Genomic DNA, 22,417 nt, shown 5'->3' on the forward strand with positions numbered 1-22,417 from the left:
GAGGGCAGTGTTAATAATGTAAATTCACAAAGCTACATTTTAATGAGCTACCACACTGCTAGTCTTCAGGAAAGTCAGGTGATAATCTGTGACTCTGGACAGATTCACATACCTTCACCATCTTCATCCTCTCTGTTTGATATCACAGCAGAGGAGTCTCCATTAATGACATCCAGAAAGAAGTCTGCAGGGTTGTTATAGGGCTCACAGTGGTGACCTACAAAAGAAGGCAACTTCACTACACGAGAAAAACAATATATATGTTGAAAAAGAAAAGAAAGCTGCATGTAGGACTAATGCTCCTAAAGCCGGGCAAAGAGCAAAGCCAGAGAAGGCGCAGCAGGACTGTGTTTGTGAAGAGCCAGGGCGTGCTCTGTTTGAGTTCCCCAAGGGCCTGCAGGAATGCCAGCACCCACTGTAGTAGGGTGCTTCTCCACCGACCAAATTCACGTCCAAATTATCTTCTACTGTGCAGCTGGAATTCAAATACAGAGAACAAACTACCAAAGCAGGAATCTCAACAGGACGTGAGCAGCACCACCCACCTGAAGGATTACGTTCACTTCTTGAGCCAGAGCTTCTGAACTCATCTTGGCCTATTGTCTGACTCTTAGCATCACCTCCCTTATACTCACCAGTCACATATAAATGCTTGATTATTTTAAATGATAGGGATTCAACATTAACAAATTTCATGGACCGTGATCTATAATCATATCCAAATATCTCTAAAATAAAGCAGACTGCATAAGCCATGAAAAAATATTACACCTTTCCATCTGAAATACAACCAAGCAGCCCAAAACTGTCAGAAATGTTGGCCCATCAAAGTCAGGCTCAGGAGTAGTCATTCTACTGACTGTAAGTCACTCATATCCACTCCAATCTAATTTTACTAGAAAAGGAAGCAGCATCTCCATGAACCCTCATAAAGTCAGACCAACATCCCATGTAAGGAAAGATAGTGATTAAACCTGATCTGTCAGAGTCAAGAACACAAATGATTTGGGGGTACTGTAGGCCTTTCCAAAAATGTTCAACTGACAGATAACTGGCTATGAGGCCAATATATTTATTGAACTGTTAGGAAAAGGTCACCAGAACTGGCAAGCAGAACAGATACAGGCCCAGTAGAAACAGTCCTACCCGTACACAGAGTATGCACGCATACTCAAATAGTACAAGAAAAAGGCCTAAATAACAAGCCAGTGCTGCAAAATGAAGAAAAATTCTAGCACCAAATTGACCAAAGATGTTCTGCAGTGGTGGAACCCATAATATGTCTACGCAATGACCAAAGAGCATTTGCATCCTTCTCTGCTCTCTTTCAGGATTCTATTGAGGAAGGATCTCACTGCAGGAAAAAGGCAACCATACCAGCTGATGCAAAGTACCCCAAGGCCTCCTGAGCAGGCCCGTGGAACATTACTCTTCCTGAGGCCAACAAGGTGAGGCTATCAAACAGCTTGAAGATGGAATAACGAGGCTGATGAATGGAGAAGATGATGGTTCTTCCCTGTTTAGACATCCTAGTTGAAAGTGAGAAAATAATGAGTCATTAAACATCTGATACGTGCACTTCTTAGCAGCAAAATTGATTCCAGCCTTTAGATCATTTATTCCTAGTTCAACTTGATTTTCTCTCACTAACATCTCATCTCATATCATCTCTCTGTGAGTTAGGAACCTAAATTCCATGCTCTTATGAAAGAGTAAGGTTTCTTAAACTGTGTTCCACGAATGGTCTAGAATCAATCAGAACATGAATTACAATTGCAGATTCCTGGACAGTCTTCCCAGACCTACTGGGTCTTGAGAATCCATATTTTTAACAAGCACCCAGGTAACTTGTAAATACACTCATATTTGAGAACTTATTATGAACTAAATATTTGAACAATCATTGATGCTCCAGTCTCATGGATCAGTGAAGTCTTCTGGTTCTATAGGAATTGGTGCTCATTCTTACAAGAAGAGGAGATCATCATACAGACACACCAAGGGAAAATGAAATGACACAGGGAGAAGACAACTACCTACAAGCCAAGGAGAGACGCCTCAGAAGAAAAATCCTGATGACATTTTAATCTTAAACTCTGGCCTCCAAGACCGTGAAAAAATTAACTTCTATTATTTAAGCCACCCAGTCTGTGTACCATGTTATGGCAGCCCAAGCAAACTGATACACTAACACACCCCCACTCTATTTCAGTCACTGGGTACCAGTCCCTCTGGCTTCTTGATGTTACAGACACATTAGTCATGGTCTGCCTGAGGACCGCTGTCCACTCCCTCCAACTAGAACCCTCTCCCCCCAGACCCCCAGGTCTTGCTCACAGCTCAATGGCACATCATTGAGGACTTCCCTGACCATCCTGCTGTATAATACAGCATCCTCAGTCCCACCACAGCAGTCTTCCCTACACTCTTACCTTGCTCCATTTTTCTTATATTTACTGTGTTTCCCTGAAAATAAGACCTAGCCAGACAATCAGCTTTAATGCATCTTTTGGAGCAAAAAGTAATATAAGACCTGGTCTTATTTTAATATAAGACCCGGTCTTATATTAATTTTTGCTCCAATGGGTCTTACATAACATAAGACCAGGTCTTACATACATTTTTACTCCAACAGGTCTTATATAATGTAATATAAGACCGGGTCTTATATTAATTTTTGCTCCAAAAGATACATTAGAGCTGATTGCCAAGCTAGGTCTTATTTTCGGGAAAACATGGTAGCAGGTGATCACATATTGCATGAATGTAAAAACAAGCATTTACCTCTTCAGGAGCAAAAGGACAGCATTCGCTGTGCTTGAGTCTAAGCCAGTTGTGGGCTCATCCAGGAACAAGATGGATGGATCTGTAATGAGCTCCATTCCAATACTAGTCCTTTTCCTTTCTCCTCCAGACACCCCGCGGGTAAACTGAGTTCCAACCTAAAACACAATTATCATCAATATTAACAATAACAACTTCAGCCAGTCATTTGTTGAGCTCCTAATATGTGCTAACCCTGTAAGAGGCACGTTATCTCATAACTTCATTTATTTTGAACAGCAAATAAATGAGTATCTGTGAGGTAGGTTTCTTTTAATTAGACAAACTGAGGCTCAGGTCTGAGCTGGTACGTGGCTAGCCTGATATAAAACCCATGTTTCAAATCATTCTATATGTTCCTATCACGTCAAATATTTAGTTTTAAGATGGAAGTTAGAACTGAAAGATGTGTCCCTAAAATGATGAAGTCACAGTCCTAAAACACAGATAAGGATAGGACAGGAAAAGGTGAAAGCATCTATAGTTTATTAGTCTTCTTACACTCCTCACTTCCTCCCCCACCAAAAAAGTCCTCAAGTGGACTTCACGAAGCTCTGAGGCTTGGCAGCTAAGGAGGTACACTTACTACCATCCACATGTTCACCCCTTAAATCACTATACGCTTCCCAAATTGACTCTTTCTATACCCTAACTCACAGCAGAATTCCCAACTCTCTTTCAGACAAATTCAGAAGGCAGAATATTTTACAGGGCAACTGGCTCAGTCTTTTCAAACACTCAATGACCTTGTATGCGGTTGAGGGAACAGGAAAGTTTTGGGGGAGGCAGAAGGTAGGCAATTATTTTTATAATAAGTGTCTTCTAGAGAGAATATTCAAATGGTACTCATGCCATTGATTTGATCCAATAACAATTGAGCTATATACATGCTATTAAATTTTATTGATTTTGTTAGTTGGTAATGGTAGTATAGTAATGTAGGCAAATGTCTTTATTTTTTAAAAGTGCATAACAAGGATTCAGGGGTGAAATGTGATATTTATAACTTTGCTTAAATTACTTCAGAAAGAAAAACCTGAATAAGATGTTAACAACTGGGAAATCAAGGTAAAAGTTACTAGTAATCATACCTTTATATTAATTATACTACAATCACATCAATACTATATAATGAGACTATTCTCTCTATATTACTGTTACCTTAAAAATTTCATAAAAAGTAAACATTTTTAATGTATTATTTCAAGCAATTACATAAATAAATTCTAAGATATCAACAACTGTCTTCAGCTTATATTCCTTGGAAATCCAAGCAAGGAACTCAGGGCAACAACTTCCTAAAGGTAAAGAATGGAAAGCACCTTACTGGAATGATGGAATCAAATAAACAGAGCCCCAGCAAAGGAAACCCAATCACTCATGAGATGAAAATAAGAGGTACATGGTAGTATCTCAGAGGTATTCTACCAAACAAAATATAGCAAAATATACTTTATAGAAAAGACTGTCAGAAAGCATAGTATGATGCAGCAGCCAGAAGAATACCCCCAGTCTTCATTACCTCTAAGTAAAGGGTATCACAGGGGATTAAACTGGAGCCATCAGAATCTAAAAAGCTCATCTTCACCCAGAGCTTCAGATGTCTTCCCAGCAAATCATCCATATCTATTCAACAACTGTAAACTTCACTCACTCATCTCATTTCCTCTTCCTGATCCTGCACAACCCACATAAGGAGTTCTTCTTGTCTCTCTTGCCCATAACTGTTGCCTATAAAACCTAAGGGAGCCCAGCACATGCCAGTAATATTGGCAGAAGGGAGAGAGGAACAGAGGGAGGGAGGGATGTGCGACAAAGTGCCAAAAGAAATCCTATAGAAAAATGAATCAGTGCTACACAAATTAGAAATACACCTTAATATTACTAAAAATAATTTTGGAAGTCAAATTACAGCGAAGTGAAAAATACAGAGCAAAAACTCGTGGATTTTCATCACTTATGAATTCTAGAAATATGCCTCCAAAGCAAAAGAACAAAGTACCCTGGAGGAAGAGAGGAAGAATAGCTAAAAAGGGAAGGAGATAACGGAAAGAAGAAAGTTAGTGTACAGATACTGAACGTGACAAGACCTAAACAATTCGTGTGGGGGACGATCACGAGCTATAATCACATGGAAGAGACACGTGTCCTTGCAAAGAACACTTTTACCTACTGGACCACATGCCATACTTCATTTCCAGGATTCAGTCATTTTTTGACTGTTTTCCTGGTTAATTCCCACCTCCATATTACGTAACTAATCACTTTTCTCACCCTAAGGCAGGCAGCCACTTTTGACCACACACATTACAGAAAACATGTGACTAAGAGTTACACTAGCCACACCGCGGAGGTCCTATTGCCTGGAGATGACACCATCAGGTTTTTCCACATTACCTTGGAATCTGCCACTTTAGCCAGACCTAACTCTTGAATGACCTTGTTTATCCGTTCATTCTTTTCATGATTTGTCATAGTTGTTGGAAGCCGAAGAGCTGCTGAGAACTGCAAATTTTCTCTCACTGTCAGAGTTCCCATCACAACATCATCCTTAAGGCAAAAGGGCATTTTAGCAAGACATATCAGGTCTTTTCTAGTACCATCACTCTTTAGTATATATAACTTAATCCACAGTAATAACATACCCTAGGAAGAGTTCTAGCTAATGATGAACTTGCAATTATACAAATCACAGTAACTCCCATATACAAAGAGATGCAAAGCCTGAGGAATAATTCTCACTCCCTATCTGTACCCCCAAATAGAACACAGGTAATTATGATTATGTACTACTAGCAGACATTTCCAGACTGCTTTGTACAAGGATTTGCCAAATACCTTTCTAAGCTAGGGGAAGGAGAAAGGTAAAGGTAGGGGGAAAAGTAAAACAGTGTATCTTCTGGAAATATGTAACTAGAAGTGACATCATGGCCCTTATGAGAGTCATATGCCACCAGGAGAACTAACATCACTGTGCTTACAAGAGCCCTATTCTAGATTCTCCCTGCATGTTCAGGTAACACTACTCTATGTCTTACGGGAGATTATCAAAATCTGGTGCAAAGAAAGATGGCTCTACGCCCATGCCATGTCATCAATGGGAAGCAAACCAAACTATTAGCCATGGTACTTACCCTCATAGAAACAGGACAAATCTAAAATGCAAATCCATGAATACTTACTTGTACAACATAACCTGAGGTACATTTGAAATTGGCAGGTTGAGGTGCTCCATTTATCAAAACGTCTCCAGATAGTCCCTGTGGATCTTTCCTTGCAGCTAAGACATCTAACAGCCTATAAAAGGAAACACATGGTTTTTCTTCCCCTCCACCTCAGACTACATCTCTCAGCTACTCTGAATCCAAATTCTGTTCAAGTTACAAAGTTAACTGATCAAGAAATTCTACGGTTTAACTGAAGTTATATACTGGGGTGCCAAAAAAATATAAAAGTGGACACTTTGGTCAGCTTTGCTCAATCGGTAGTTCGCAGGACTCAGAAGTATCTGGACGCTGAAGGTATCCACTTTGAGCATCTCTTATAATTGCAGAAGTCAAATGTGACTTGTATTCATCTTTTTTTATTGATATATACGAAGTATTACAATTTTAATACAGTTTTTTCCCTTTCTTAAAATGTGTATACATTTTTTTGGCACCGTGTGTGTGTGCGTGTGTGTGTGTGTGTGTGTGTGTATGTAAAATTCTCACCCTCCTTTTTTTTTGACTCTATGCTACAATAAAGCCCAAGAACATAAAGCAAGGCACTGCTGGCTGATCCAGCATAGACCTCCCACACTGCCCTCCAGCTGTCTGACCCTGGGGGAGCCAACACAGGCAATGTGCCCCTTTACCTGAGACTCAAGGCTTCACTTTTGCCTTTGACTCCATCTCCCCACTTTCAATTTTATCCCCTCTCTTTTCCACCTCATTAGCTCAAATGCCAATCACCTTATCACTTCCTGTTAGTAAAGCTGAAATAAGACTTCCTACTCCTAGGACAGAACCACAGCTGGCATAACTTCATGGAATCCGTAGCACCTAGAACCAGACTAGACACGTACTGATGCTCAGCAAAGACCTGCTCTCCTAAAAGTGATCTTTCAACGCACACTAACACTGCAGAGAAAAGGCTTCCGGATACTCGTTATACTCACGAAGATTTGCCTCCACCTGTGGGTCCCAGAATGGCGTTGAGGCCGGGTCTCATGATCCCACTGTAAACGCAGAAACACAACAATTTACTGGGTCACTTTAAAACTGGTTCCGCTAATTTATATCGCATTTAATATACACAATGAAAGTTGACTAAATTAGACAGAAAACAAGCATAAACCAACTTTAAAAGGAAAAAGAAACTGAACGCTCGATTAATAGAAGTCTAGTCTACGAAGGGTATCATCAGTATTTAGGACCTGTGAGAAAAATGGCTTGGTTCCCTGTAAATTCGTTTCACTTCTTCTCAGCCACTTACATTTTTTTGGAAAAGGACACATAAACTTTCAGAGTTCCTTGAAAATTGAGATTCTGATAAAGCATCTGTTACACTTACTGCTCTTAACACAACGTAAAATCTTGAGAAATGTTTGATGATAATTATCTTCACATCACCTCCTTTGCTACCTAGTTAAGTTCTGTACAGTTAAGTCTATGGATTTCCAAAATCACCAGTATTCGTGTTCTCACTGCTCAAATCTGGACAGACCAAGAAACAATATATATTAAGTAGAAATTCAATGGCTAGAATAAAGCACCTCATGGGTTTAAAAAACAAAACAAAACAGCAACCCTCACCAGTTCTTAACCCTCACAAAATTCTTCATCAAACTGGAAATGTAAAACATACGCCCTTCAGATATACCATTTTCTTCCTTGTAAAGTATCAGATAAGTGAACTGGAAATGTTCAGTTTAGAAGTGGGAGATGCCATGTATAGAGGGTGACCTTTAAGGATGCACAGACATGATGTAGACACTGCATGTTACAAACAAATGATGTTTCAGGGGAGAGAATATTCAGACAGAAAGCAAGCAGGTAGAAAAAATTCAGGCAGTGTTGACTGTGCTGAGAATCAAGAAGAATGCAAATAAGAAGTTTGAATTTTATCCTGAACGGGACCAGTAGAATGGTGAGAATGAAGGGCAGGGCCACCGCAGTTATACAGGCATGATGAAATGGAGGTCTGACAAAGCTCGTTCAAAACCCTGATGCTTAAGCCCAATCTCTGGAATTGGTAGGTAAGTCAAAATTTAGTCCACAGAGAAAACTATTCCGAGTGGAAGGTGCAAAACAAGATGCTATTTCATGCCCAGATAATGCCTTTCACTGAGGCAAATACTGTGATTATACAATTGTGTGAGTGACAAATGTCACCATGCAGCTGTACCACAGTGCTTCAATCAGGAGGACCTCAGCATTTATGGCCTATTGTGCTTGAGTTGTCACATGTAAAATGGCTGGTGGGTGCTAGGGTGAAATGTACCTTCCACTTGGCTCGTTATCTGAGGTGCCCCTCACTGAAACACTGAACAGATACAATGATTTAGGTAAATCAGGCACAAACTGTAAAACAGAAAATATCTTAATCTTTCAGTGACCTTTCCCCCTGTTGTAAAAAGGCATGAAAATAGTTGGGTAAACTTTCAAGCTGCATTTATCTATAGCTCTTGATGCACCTTCTCTAGTAACAGCGACCTAGTAACTGTTTCTAAAGTGACTAGAAGTAAGCTTGTTATTCACTAAGACTTCACTGTCGGAAAACCTGTCCAGGTTATAAAAATATCTACTCAAAAAAGGAATAAACAACCCTAAATGATTAACCCAAAACTCAGTGTGAGCATTCTAAAAGGAATTTCCCAGGTCCCTGAGTTGGGTTTTCTTTGGCACTAACCCTTGCATTACACAAAACAATAACAGATAATCACAAATGCAAGAGTTCCAGTTTGAAGCAGTGGCTAATTCTCCTTCCATTCGCTCAACACAGCTATTCAGTGTCTACTATGTGTGTACAAGGCACTCTTCTAGGATGTGGGTCAAAGCGGAGAATAAAGCAAAGTGCCAGCCCTCATGGACTTTACATTCTAGTCCAGGGGTCAGCAGAGCAGGTAGTCACGCTATCTGTTTTCATTAACAAAGTGGTACAGAGCCAACCACATGCGTTTATGTCTATGGCTGCGTTCATGCCACAACAACAGAGTTCAGTAGTTGCAACACAGATGAATGGTCCACAATGCCGAAAATATTTACTATCAGGCCCTTTACAGAAAACATTTGCTGACCTCTGTTCTGGTCTGTGGTCTACAATTCCCTTGTTGCCCCATTCTACCCTCCACCATACAATCATCCCTCAAAACCCATTCCCCACCCTTATTCATTGCTTTATAACATTTACATGCTATAGTCTCCCTCACTATACTGTAAAACCTTGCCCATAAGAGCTGTGTCATCTTCTTTTACCACTGCCCTCCATAGCGTGCAGCACACGCACAATCAGTAGACCACTGAACACACAAAATGAAACCTAGGTCACAGGATTCCTGTCGCATCTAGTACATTTTATGATGGTAAATGATGGTAAATCCTTTGGTCTCGTCCTATGAGAGAGAAGCCAATGCCATTCCCACAGCATGGAGCATCATCCTTCCCTACCGTCTTAACACACACACACACACACACACATGCACACACACACATGCACGCACACACTCACACACACATGCACACACACACATGCACACACACACTCACACACACATGCACGCACACACACACATGCACACACACTCACACACATGCATGCACGCACGCACACATGCACACACGCACGCACACGCACGCACGCACAAGCACACATGCACGCACACACAAGCACACACATGCACGCGCACACACACACATGCACGCACACACACACACACACACTCACACACATGCACGCACGCATAATCTTCACTTTCTCTCTCCCTATGCCCCTGGCTCTCCAATTTAGGGTTAGGGACTTCTGTCATGTCTTCTATCCCTCTATCACAGCAGAACACAGTGACCTGCTCTAGTTGTGTGACTCCCCCACTAGATTAGAAGGTTTCTGAGAACATGGGACACACCTCTATCACGAGTATCATGCACAATGTTAGGCATCTAGTAGACATTCAAATTTGTTGAATAAATGAGTCCACATTTTTATAAATGATAATTACTTATAGGAAAATGAAATGTTTTCAGTAAAAACAAAACAAATATCAAGAAGTAGAAAAAAACTTACAGATACATAATAGGTATAGACGAACTGGAAGAATTCTTAGTTACATTCCCTACTTATTATATCATATTCAAATAATACATCAGTCATTTCCATTAGACTTTACCTTCCCTTCTTAGTGCGAAGGTGATGGAAGTGCTGGGTGGGGGTGCAGCAACCTCCAGCACCCAAGAACACAGGCTGCAAAGAGAGATGGAAGAGAGGAGACAGCTGGAGGGTGTGGAGATTGCTTCTACTAAGGAACAAGAAAATTGACTGAGCAAATCAGTCAGTATATTAAGAATAATGAGACCCAGGTTTTTCACTTTCTGAAAAGATGCTTTACAAAGATAGAATTATGGAAATAACCCATTAGATAGGAATTGGGTGTCATGGGTTTTAATCCATATACACAGACAGATATAAAAAGGTTTAGATGTAGGTACACGTAATACATATGTATATTCCCTAGGTCTGTCCCCTGAGAAGCCCTAGAAGCTATGACATCCCAGGATCAGTGAACATTCCAAACACCCAGATCTTGGCTGTAAATGCAAAACTCCACAAAAAGGAACATCGGCTTATTTCAGGTCTGAGGGAGGCTAAGTACACAGTGAGCCTGGAACTTCTTGCAGTGCCAACAAAATACTCAATGAATGAGAGAATACGTCAAAAAAAAAATGAGTTCAAAACAACAAAACCCAGAACCTACCTTGAAAGGTTTCCCACTGACCAAATAGGGAACAATAGGATTATCGAGATAAATAATGATAATGCATTACTATTAAATGCTACTGAATAAAATGGGAATCCATGAGTCCATGCTGATATAAGTAAATGAATGAAGAGATGACGAATGAAGCTTTTTCTTTTTAGTAGAACGCAAACTAACCCACACAGAAGAGTAGGATGAAAACAGAAAATCACTCTCTGGTAACTATCATCGTGATGGTTATTGCTGATTCAGGCAGGTGTCATCAATGGCAGCTGAAGCGGGTGCATTCAGGTTTAATGAGGAATAGGGTTTGGGAATAACGTCAGGGTATCTCCCCTCATAATAGTTATTAATTACAAAGTGGAAAGTGGTGACATTGTGGTGAAGGCTGGCAGACACCAACATACTAGGTGATCAAGGTGAACATCACCTGGGGCAGAACAGGAAAATCCCAGGTTGGATGAGACTGAGGAGACAGCATGTCGTGTTCAGTCAGGTACGTGAGGGGCATGGTTGACCAGCGGCCCCGTAGGACCCACCACTGCATCCATTATGAGGCTTTGCTTCCCCTGGGCAGATCCTAGACAATGACCGAGAGGTTACATAGGAGTGGACCCTTATTTCTGAAAAATATACGATGGAGGAGTTAGGGATAATAGAGCACCATGTGGACGGCTTGCTCTCAAATGGTTCAGAAAAATCCTTATGACAGTGGGCATGTAAAGAGACAAAATGACTAGCAAGTGCAGTGTGGTGTTTACAGGTGGGAAATCTAGGTAAAATTTATGTTGCCACAGGTTTAAGTCTGAAATTATTTCAAAATAAAATATAAAGTTTTTAAATCTCCAAAATAGATAATGAATTTCCCTGAAGAGTATAGGATCTGGAATGAACGTCCACTGGAATGAGCATTGGTTAAAAAAGCTTAAATGCTAGCTATAGAGACAAACTAAGCTTAACAGAAAGATTTGTCATAAGGTAGCAAAATCTCGCCTTTTTGAATTCTCATACTAAGATTTTGTTTCGTCTTCTTCCCCCCATAGAGGATGTCATGTTCTAGTTACTTAGTTTTAAAAATGAAATTACAAATTGTCCAAGGCAAAATGAAAATCAAGATCCTCAACAACTTTTTTGTCATATAATTACTATAATGAATGGTGGTGGTACGATCAAAAACAAGTCAAAACTAAGATAAATAAGAGCAACCACAACTACGATAAATGAAAGCAGATACGAGAAAGATTAGAAACACTGCATTGAATGAAAGGAATGACCTTTCTCTTGGATGCCTAATCCAGAAATAAGAGTAAACTAATAACACTGGTATGAGACTTACCGGGGAAATCATTTCGTAAGGTATATAAATGTATAATCACTATGCTGTGCACCTGAAACTAATCTAATATTGTATGTCAGCTGTAATTGAAAAAAAAATTAGTTATATTAAAAAAAAAAAAATTTGACTGAGCTTATGAACATAGGAATGCATGTACGGATGAACTCATCTATTGCAGGAATGCATACTACTGCACCATAAAAACATTAAGAAGCCTTGATCAGATGACACTTTCATTACATCGGGTTACTAATATACTAGCTATAAAACACAAGCAAGATAAATGTATACTCGCACACTATGCATTTTTAATCTATTCAACCTGCACATAGTTAAATCATCTGTCACCTTCCACTTAGCACAAAACCTGAAGTGACCAATACTTTCTTCATTGTTATGTTCCACAAAAATCTTGTCACCTTTCAAAAAGGTCAGTCAATTCTAACTAGGCATGTAGCAAAAGATAAAAGCTTTGTGTCTATAATTTCCCTCCTTATTTTCCTAGTCAGGGTTTCTTAACCAACACAAGAAAACAACAAGGAAGTAGGTATGACAGAAGGTGTTGCTGCATGAGCAAAAGTCTATCTAATCCTACAAGCCCCTGACTTCACCACCACCCAATCAATCTCAGATCCCCATTGTATCCTCCCCACACACATCCAAAAATTTTCTGCCCTATTTTTTTATTTCCTAGCCTTCTGGAAGCACTTGCCTGCTAGTAACAGATAAAACCACAACCCCATAGAATGCATTAAGCAAATTGAGAAACATCTGATTCTATACAAGTTTGCAGCCATACCTGGCCAAAGCGCTCTTATAACCACTCCTCCAGTCTCAGAGAGCTAGAAAAGGTGCTTGTTTTGTGTATGAATAATTATTTCTCCTATTAAACAAACAAATAAACAAAACAAAACACATAGGTCATGTTGTCCGAGCAAACCCAGATACACTCCCCACTCCACAGAGAGGAAAAATCAGGCTCAGTTCTCTAGAAATCAGAAAAACATTTCACTGATATGTGGGATATAAAACTGAAAACAACAAAAGAACAAGACAAACAAATGAAGAAACGAAAACTCATAGACACAGACAATAGTTTAGTGGTTATCAGAGAGTAAGGGGAGAGGGGGGTGGTAGATGAGGGTAAAGGGGATCCAATATATGGTGATGGAGAGAGAATTGACTCTGGGTGGTGAACATACAATGTGATATATAGATGATGTATTACAGAATTGTACACCTAAAACCTATGTAACTTTACCAGCAATTGTCACCCCAATAAACTTTAGTAAAAAAACAAAAGAAATCAGAAAAACATGAATAACCTTAATGACTATCATCTGTAAAAGACAGATATGTGGTACCAATTAAGTTCTATTCTTATCCCTTGCCCCCCAAAGCTACTGCCCACCCCACCACAAAATGAATTTGTTGCTGGAGGAAGAAATTGAAAATCAGTTTGCATTGATTTGGATGCTATGTTCTCCATCATTTGGACTTCAACTGCTTAACTTAAGCTAAGCTTGAGTTGTCATACATTTAAGTAGTTTCTGTCTATCTGTATAATGGGGAAAAGCAAAAGTAATTGCGGTTTAAAAGGTTAAAAATAATTGCAAAAACCACAATTACTTTTGCAACAACCTAAAATAGGCCACTCATTTAAAACAAGTCTGGTTGAAAACCAAAGTACTTTCACAATATATTGTCATTTCAACCTCATGACTCTTGCTTTTAGCACATAAAAGACATAAAGTGCATTTAGAACCCAATGTGTCTGGCTTATAAAGTATAATCACAGATCTTTTATTTTACAGATTAGGAAACTAAAGTCAGAGATTACAATTATGTCCCCACATTCAAGAAGTGGAAAGTCACATAGCCAGGCCTCTTTCCACTAAACCACATGGCATACCCAGGAAAAACTAAATGACACATTACTTATTTGGTTTCTCAAACAAAAGTAGATTCACATGGTACAACCACTTGAAAAACCGTTTGGCAATTCTTTTAAAAATTAAACATATACCTAACATGTAATTCAAATGTTTCATTCCCAGTTGAGCCAAAAGAAATGAAAGTATGTGTCTATGTATCTGTACAGACATGTACACAAATGTCCATAGCACCTTACTTGTAACAGGCAAAACCTGCGCAGTTCACTGTATGTTAACAAAGCAATTTAAATAAAAATTCATGCACATACTTGATATTCGTTAGTATTTCTTTCTCAACTGTTTTTCGACTAAGTAGAAAGCCACTCTTCACTTTTACTCGATAGCAGATGTTATGAAAACTTAACACAGCTCCTTCAGCAAATGACTTCAGGTCATTGGAGGTCATCCTGTAGAGGCCACTGGTGTTTCTTTGTGACATTGTGATAAAAACTTGGTCATTACTGGAAGACATCTGGAGAGTTTCTGTGTTTCTGCAGAGGAAAAGCAACAGTAAGTTGATAGTCCCGATAAATCAGATTGTAAACACTAGGTAACAATACACTTAAAAAACAAGTCCATTTTGGTACAAACTTCCAGTTATAAAATAAACAAGTCCTGGGGATATAATGTACAGCATGATTACTAAAGCTAACAACACAGTATTATTATATATTTGAAAGTTGCTAAGAGTAGATATTTAATGTTCTCATCATGAGGGGGAAAAAAAAAAAACTTTAACTGTGTGTTGATGGATGTTAACCAGGCTTATTGTGGTGATCATTTCACAATATATGCAAATATTAAATCACTATGTTGTGTACCTGAAATTAATGTTGTCAATTATACCTCAATTGAAAATAGTAAAGAGGAGAGATCTAAATTTAAAAAAAAAAAATCTAAAATACCTCATTAGTCATTTTTATATTGATCACATGTTTAAGTAAAAATATTTTGGATACATTAAATAAGATACATTATTAACATTAAAAAAACATCAATTTTAAACTGCACTATAATAAATAACTCCATTTGCGATGAACAGCCCATATCCCTGTGATAAGTACAACTTTGAAATGCATATTAGGGAGGGAGATAAAATTCAAAATATATAACTCCAATTAGACGTCAATTAAATATCTAATAAGTAAATAGGAAGAGTTTGAAAATTACTCAAAACTCACGAAACAGAAAACAGATGAGTAGGAGTTAAACCTGGCGAGCGTGAAAAGCATATTATACTATGATCCAAGATCAGGGACAGACTACATGGTCACCATCACCCGGTTTTTGGTTTTGGTTATTTTCTTTTAATTTTGGATTGATGACATAGTTGTTACAAAAGGGAGCTTAGCCAGGCAGTCAGGAACAAGAGAAACTTCTCTGAATGTATAGCTCCAGGCTTATATCACTGATTGTTATTCTCCTTCAATCAGCTAAGAAGATAAACTCCAAAATTATTTGGTATGAAACAATCATTTCCTTAATGGGTGAACATATTTAAATTCCAGGAAGATTTAGAATTAAATATAAAAATAATTCAGAAAAATCAAACCAATAGTTAAGCAGTTAAACAATTTAAAAGAAAAATTTAGTATTAAGGTTACCAGAGGGGAAGAGGGAGCAAGGGAGGTAAAAAAGTGTAAAGGGGGTCAAATATATGATGACGGAAGGAGACTTGAATTTGGGTCGTGAACCCACAATGCAATATACAGATGATGAACTACAGAATTATTAACTTGAAACACACATAATCTTATTAACCAGTGTCACCCCAACAAATTTCATACAATTTAAAAAATTTTTAACTAAGTATTAAATTAATAAATGAAGTTTAAAACGTTTCATTAAGGCAGTTACAAAAACTACCTATAAAAGATTTAATTAGAGTAGGAAATTAAAGTGCACTTAACAGCATGTGAATAGGTTTGAAATGTGAAATTTAAGAAATCTAGTTTTAATTTTTAAAAATCAAAGTAATTTATGAAGAACTTTCTCTCTGGCTATGATGGAGCAGCTGTTCCAAACCAATCATCCTCTAAGAACAGCTACAATAGTAGACAAAATATAAGAAGCAACAGTTTGAAGAGTTCTCTCTGATGAGCGCAACAAAAGCACCCAGGACTTAAGGAGCCAAAATCCTGGAAAGGAGGAGACAGCAGAGAGGGAAACCCAGCATTCTGTGCCCTTTCCTATCCAGGCAAATTGCACACACCGGGGACAAAACTCAGAAAGAACACAGGCAGAAAGAAGCTGCTAGAGAATAAAAACAGCTGAGGAAATATTTCAGCAGTCTCTCAGGGCAAGGGAGAGAAAATTTGAAGTTGCAAGCCTACCAAAGAGGAGGGGCCCTAGAAAGCCAAGCTTCTGAGATCCCAGAAGGGCTATGTATGCCCTGGCAATATGGGCAGCCCAGAAACAGACCAGCCTCTACTGAATCAGAGTGATCCACTTATACTTTATCTACTAGGAGCTAAATCCACTCTCAAAAAATATATGTAATCATCCAAATTTTAAATCAACATTACCACGCATTTCAGAAAATAGGACCTAATGTTCCAAAAACAAGATAAGAGAAATAGACCTATAGGTGATACAGACTGGAGTCATCAGACATTAACATTGAAATAACTGCTTAATATATTTAAGAAAGGAAATGAAAAGGTAAACTATTACCAAAAAACCAGAATCTATATTTAAAAAAAACACAATAGATAAGTTTAAACAGCAGTTTAGATGCAGAATAGTGATAGACTGGTATGTAGAAAACATCCAGATTGAAGCATGGATGAAAATTATCACTATAAAAAAAAAAAAAATCCGGACTGGAAAGGATGAATACTACATTTTAAAAAGCCCAAAAAACATATGGGATGTGATGCTAAAGGTTTGGCATACGTGTAACTGAAGACCTAGAAAACGGGAATGGGGAGGGTGGGAACGGAGCAGAATCAATATTTGAAAAAATACTGGCCAAGCAATTTCCAAAACTGATGAAGGTATCATGCCACAGACTGAAGAAGTTCTAGAAACACCAAAGCAGGCTAAATACAAGAAAACTACACCTGGCCATATCATAGTAAAACTGCCAAGAATCAAAGTAATCTCTAAGTAATTGTTCCTATAACCAAAACCTGCCCTATTGCTATCACATGTACAACACTCTATTCAATATTGGAACTATTGGAAATTTTGGAAACTGGAAGAGTAGGAAACCACTTAAAGATTAGCACCCAGGAAATTAAAGGTAAATAGCTTGCTTTTAATCTGGCCACACAATGAATGGTAATAACTATCCAAAACCCTATTCTCTTACAGCAGTCACAGAGAAGGCACAAGTAATCCCTGCACCTTACATCCTGACTTTATAAACTTCTTAAGCCATCGCATTAAGTCAAAATTTGCCAGTTTGAAAATCAACGTTCGCTTCTCCTGCTGCCATGTCCATTTCATGCTCAGCCACTGCGGACTCACAACACTCATTATGAGAATCCAATAACATCCTGCATGAAATGTAAACAGGCCATTGGCTTATGATGAAATTGGTAAGAGATTTTTGTGAGATTTTCTGCTTACGAAAGGCACCAACTGGAACTCAAGTGCCCCAGAAAGGTCATCCATGCCCATACAAGACACAGGCCTCAAACTTACAGTAAATACAATACACTTTTAGAAGTGGCTGCAAACAAAGAGTCTGCCTTCACGGGGACAGGATTTGTTGTGTAATTCACATGGCTGCTTGGTTTCTCACTAGGACCCCAACAATCTCCCTCAGACACAGCAGGGCCTCCGCAATTCACGAGTTACGCCTCAAATGACCAGATGGTACAACCGAGGCACACCGTCCAGCTGAAGCGCATTCTACCAACAAACAAACTAAAAATGTCTAACCCAATACGGAACAAAGCGTAACTCTAAGCTGAAAGACAAAAATACATAATAATAATTACAATATACAAGGAACACAACACCCCGGCCCCATATTAGCCCCCAAGTCCTGGACCTCTAATTAATACAGCAATATTGGTCACACATTAGATGAGTCACTAAAAGCAACTGCCTCCACGTAAACATGAATCTTTCCCTATGGGCAGAAGCTTTCTGGGCATATGTGTTGCGCTCTTCTCTGTACATGAAATAACCTAACTCACATAACAAAAATCAGCTTCCCACCTTGCTGCCGCTTCCCTGCTTCCAGGGCACCTGCTGGTCCTACTTGGCTTTTTACCACCTTCCGTGTCCTACACCCACGATAAAGACTTTACGTCCTTACATAAGAGAGGCATCCCCATGCTTCACAACTCACCGGAACCAGCCTGCTGTTACCTGGCCTGATTATATCCCTCAGGCAGCTGGGAAAGGCCTTCAGACAGGATCAAGGGGCTTGCAGTTAATGAGATTTTTTGCCCTTTTCCCAGATATGCCTTTTCTGGTGGTCTATCTATGTCACCTTTCCTCTCTGCTTGTTACTTTCTAACTAGTGAGGCCACATTTTTTACTTTTTGACAGTTTGAACCATTTTCTTCCATAGATGGTGCTATACTTATATCTGTTAAAAAATGATAACCTGCATTTAAAATGCCATTTTCCTCTATTGTACTTTTTACCATACTCTAAATGATAGTCTATTGTGCATGGAGTGCATTATACCATGAAAAGTGCACACAGGTAAGAAAAGTACACAGGTCGATTCTAAAGTCCTCAGCCAGACACCTGCCCACAGTGGAACTATTACACAGGCTGGTAGAAGCCCAGGCCTTCCTCTTCCATGGTTTTCCGAGTGATGATACTAGGAAATGGACAGTTGCATGCCCTCTGCCTCTAAGCCAAAAGGACATGTTCCATAAGCACACGTGATCTTCAACTGAGGCTAAGACAAAGAGATTACAATCCTGACAAGGAGATAGGGTTCTCAGGTGATTGCTATAAACATGATGGCACAAAAATATAAGAGGATACTATTAAATACTGTCGGGGAAAAATGTCAAAATCTAACTTCCATAAATTAATCCTTGCATTTAAAAAGTCCTGTATCAATTACTGGGTTTTCACGTTGCCTCTGATTTGACAGATCCGCCCTGAAGCATCCAGGGTGGACACTGTATTCAAGTCCAAAGACTGCTCAGTAACAGGGAGTTGGAGTCAGACCACTGACGTCTTCAGGCCAAAGGAGCAATCTGAGTGTGGCACTCTCGGCCCCCACAACACTGCAGCATGGTGATCTGGGGACCGTGGTACTGAGGACGAGGTCAGTCACACAGAGGAAGAGACCCCATCATAAGTTTGAACAATCAGTGAGAAGACCCTGAGGCCTTTTCAGCAGGAAACTCCCATGATCCTATTATAATTATGTTTTCAGAAGACCACTCTGGCGTTGTGTGCCAAGTGTGGAAGCAGGGGCCAGTCAGAAGGCTGTTATGGAAAACCAGGTGAGACATTCTTGGACAAGGAGGCTTAGGTAATGACAGAGGGGACGCCGGAAGGTCAAGGTCTCAGCTCCCACCTGCTAAGTTTTAGATGTCTCTAGACTCCTGGATGACAAATCCCCATTTCTTGGGATCTTTATGATGCAATAATGTATTGCTCTTCAGTTTTAAATAAATGCTACAGACCCCCACATTCACTTGAGCATCCAAGTGTGAACTGTTTTCAAAGGGCATGGATGGATTTACATTCACATACAATTTTGAAGTTTAGAATCTTGGTGGTTGCAAATAATTTCAAATCCATATAAATGTCCTTGGCGTCCTCACTCGAATGATCTTGCCCTCCCCACTATCACAGCCATGGGGGTTCCCACTTGGCATTGTAAATAAAGACCGTCTCTTCTTACCCACCTACCCTTCCTTTCTTTCCCATCTTTCATCCATCTCCTCTCTTTCCAGACCACTCCCTCTATTTATCAGAGGCCAATTCTCCTAGGCCTTCCTCTATTGCTACCTAAGGTTAACTCTCTACTTATGCATTGCTTCTCATTCCCTCTTGCCTACTCAAGGACATCTCTCCACTAATTTCCACCAACTCTCACTTTTTCTAGCCTGCATCAATTTTTCCTTCTCTATTTGTCACAAAAACGCTGTAATTTCTTCTCTCTATTCCCCCTCCTGTTCTCTTATTAAGATGGTATATAACCCTCAAAATTTAACTACCCCTTTGAGTCACACTTTGCTTCTTAAAGAAAAATCTTCCAGTCCCTGTCTATAGCCTTCACATTCCTCTCCCTCCCATTCCTTCTTGAACCCACTCCAATCAGGTTTCACCCCACCCCACATCAAAGCTACTCTTGACAAAATTAGGTGACTGCCAAAGTGACATATCCAATGAACAATTTTTAAATTAAAATATAATTCACAGACCATAAAACCCACTCTTTTAATGTGCGGTCACTTAAGTGGTTTTTCCTATATTAATGATCAATTCTTAGTCCTCTTCTGAGGTGTGGGGACAGCGTCCCAGAGAGCAGTTTCCAGTCTCTCGGCCTCACGTGGAAAGGTGCTGGCTCGGGTAGTAGATGGCCGTCAGCTGTGGCTAACTGAACATCAGCTGTAACCAGTTTGCCAATTAGCCACTGATATAACTGCAGCAGCTGCGTTGGTTGGTCAGTGGGTCGGCTGGCAGCAGAGAAGCGGACAGCAGGTCGAAGGTCGTGTGGCTCCAGCCTCCAGTGAGACTATAGTGGTATGACTCCCCTACCTATGGCTCCGTGGGTGTTCCTTTTTGGCCTAGCCATATCCTGCATTCTTATGTGGGGAGTGGGACCAGAGACCCGCAGGCCGCCTCGCATGACAAATGGCGGAGTGAGCAGGGTCCCCCGCACGACAGAGGCAAATGACCAGTAACACTGACAAGAGTTGAATATTCCCTCCCTGGAAATGCTTCATTCACTTTGATTAAGGACAAGATCAGGAAGCTCTGCTTGGAACATGTGCTTTTTAGACATCCAAGCTGAGATGAAGCACAGGTTTGGATGTTCTCCAGTTCATAGGAGAGGTCCTAGAGACACCCACGGATTGTGTTAAGGCCCTGAAACCGGACACAGTCAGAAGGGGAGTGACTGTTGAATACACCACTGTGGCAGAACAGTTATATTCAGCTGAAGGCATCCGACTTCCTGAAATCACTTATCTGCCTAAAAGCAGGCCTCCCAAAAGAACATAATTGTCCTAAGTGTCATGCAGGGTGTCATGTGGGGGTCTCAGCTCCTGCTCCCCGCCTAAGAATGCAGGATATGGTGAGGCCAAAAAGGAACACCCATGGAACCATAGATAGGAGAGTCATACCACTATATTCTCGCTGGCGGCTGGGTTGGAGACACAGGAAGCTGGAGCCACACTATCCGCAACCTGCCATACACTTCTCTCTGACAACCAACCTCACTGCAATCCGCTCTTGCTAGCTCAGCCACCATCTTCTTGCCAGCCCCCATTTTCTGCTAGCATAGCCATGGCAGTTATATTAGTGGCCAATGGCTCACTGGTTACAGCTGACGGCAAACTAGTCACAGCTGATGGCCATCCAATCACAGTTGATGGCCATTTACTACCTGAGCCAGCACTCAGGAAACCGCACTCCTGGCTCTGTCCCCACAATAAGTCACCCCAAAAGCAACCAGGCAAGACTGACTCTTACCACCTGAGACAGAGAAGTCGTAACCATACAGTCGTAACCACAACAGACAAGTCTCAAGACTATTGTATTTCTCATCTATTCTCTTAATGGCTCATTTATCTTGTTAAAACACCATTTCTTTTCTCATAAGTGGCCTTCATCCTCTCCTTCTTATTAAGATGGTTTTAAGCCCCTAATTCTAAGGCCCCAATGAGTCACATTTTTCTGTGAACTCTCTTCCATGTGATTAAATCTAATCTATCTTTTCTCTTGCTAATCTGTCTTCTTTCAATTTAATTTGCAGTCCCTGGTTGGGAAAGAGTCCCAGAGAGCAGTTTCCAGGCTCTCAGCCTCACCTGGAAAAGTGCTGGCTCCATTATGTAACCCGCACATGCTAGCACTTATGTAACCAGTTGGCCATCAGCTGTAACCTGTTGGTCATCAGCTGTAACCAGTTAGCCATCAGCCACTACTCTGTTTGTTTATATTACTGCCATGGCTACGTTAGTATGCACAGATGCCCTTGCAAATGAGGATACTGCAGATGACAGATACACAGATGTTGCCTCCTGTGCCCCGACTGGCCGCCATCAGGGCTGTGATGCGGGAAGATCCCTTGGGGCATTAGCGTATGTTGCTTCCTCCTTCCTACGTCTGGGCCTGCTGCCTTTGAGAATACAGTGATATGAACCCCCTGTCTGTGGTTCCATGATTGTTGTCTCTTTTCCATTGCACTGTATCCAGTATTAACCTGCCCAGGAGGGA

General features: G+C 40.1%; 1 protein-coding gene across 4 annotated transcripts in view; it reads right to left on the reverse strand.

Moving 5' to 3' along the window:
• The window catches only part of LOC109452252 (broad substrate specificity ATP-binding cassette transporter ABCG2-like), a 96,307-nt gene that overhangs the window by 16,344 nt on the left and 57,546 nt on the right, over nt 1–22,417 (reverse strand). For all 4 annotated transcript variants that reach the window (XR_012493348.2, XM_074323701.2, XM_074323695.2 and 1 more), the window contains 7 exons: nt 14,317–14,538; nt 6,983–7,042; nt 6,006–6,120; nt 5,221–5,373; nt 2,785–2,942; nt 1,378–1,529; nt 113–217 (listed from right to left, as the gene is read on the reverse strand). Coding sequence is in view for 3 of the 4 variants with exons in the window: in XM_074323701.2 (XP_074179802.2) it covers nt 113–217; nt 1,378–1,529; nt 2,785–2,942; nt 5,221–5,373; nt 6,006–6,120; nt 6,983–7,042; nt 14,317–14,519 (946 nt within the window). In the remaining variant the exon portion in view is untranslated. The remainder of the gene's footprint in view (nt 1–112; nt 218–1,377; nt 1,530–2,784; nt 2,943–5,220; nt 5,374–6,005; nt 6,121–6,982; nt 7,043–14,316; nt 14,539–22,417) is intronic.

Source organism: Rhinolophus sinicus, chromosome 1, assembly GCF_057876585.1.
Source record: "Rhinolophus sinicus isolate RSI-liver-muscle chromosome 1, RSI-T2T, whole genome shotgun sequence".
Lineage (NCBI taxonomy): Eukaryota > Metazoa > Chordata > Mammalia > Chiroptera > Rhinolophidae > Rhinolophus > Rhinolophus sinicus.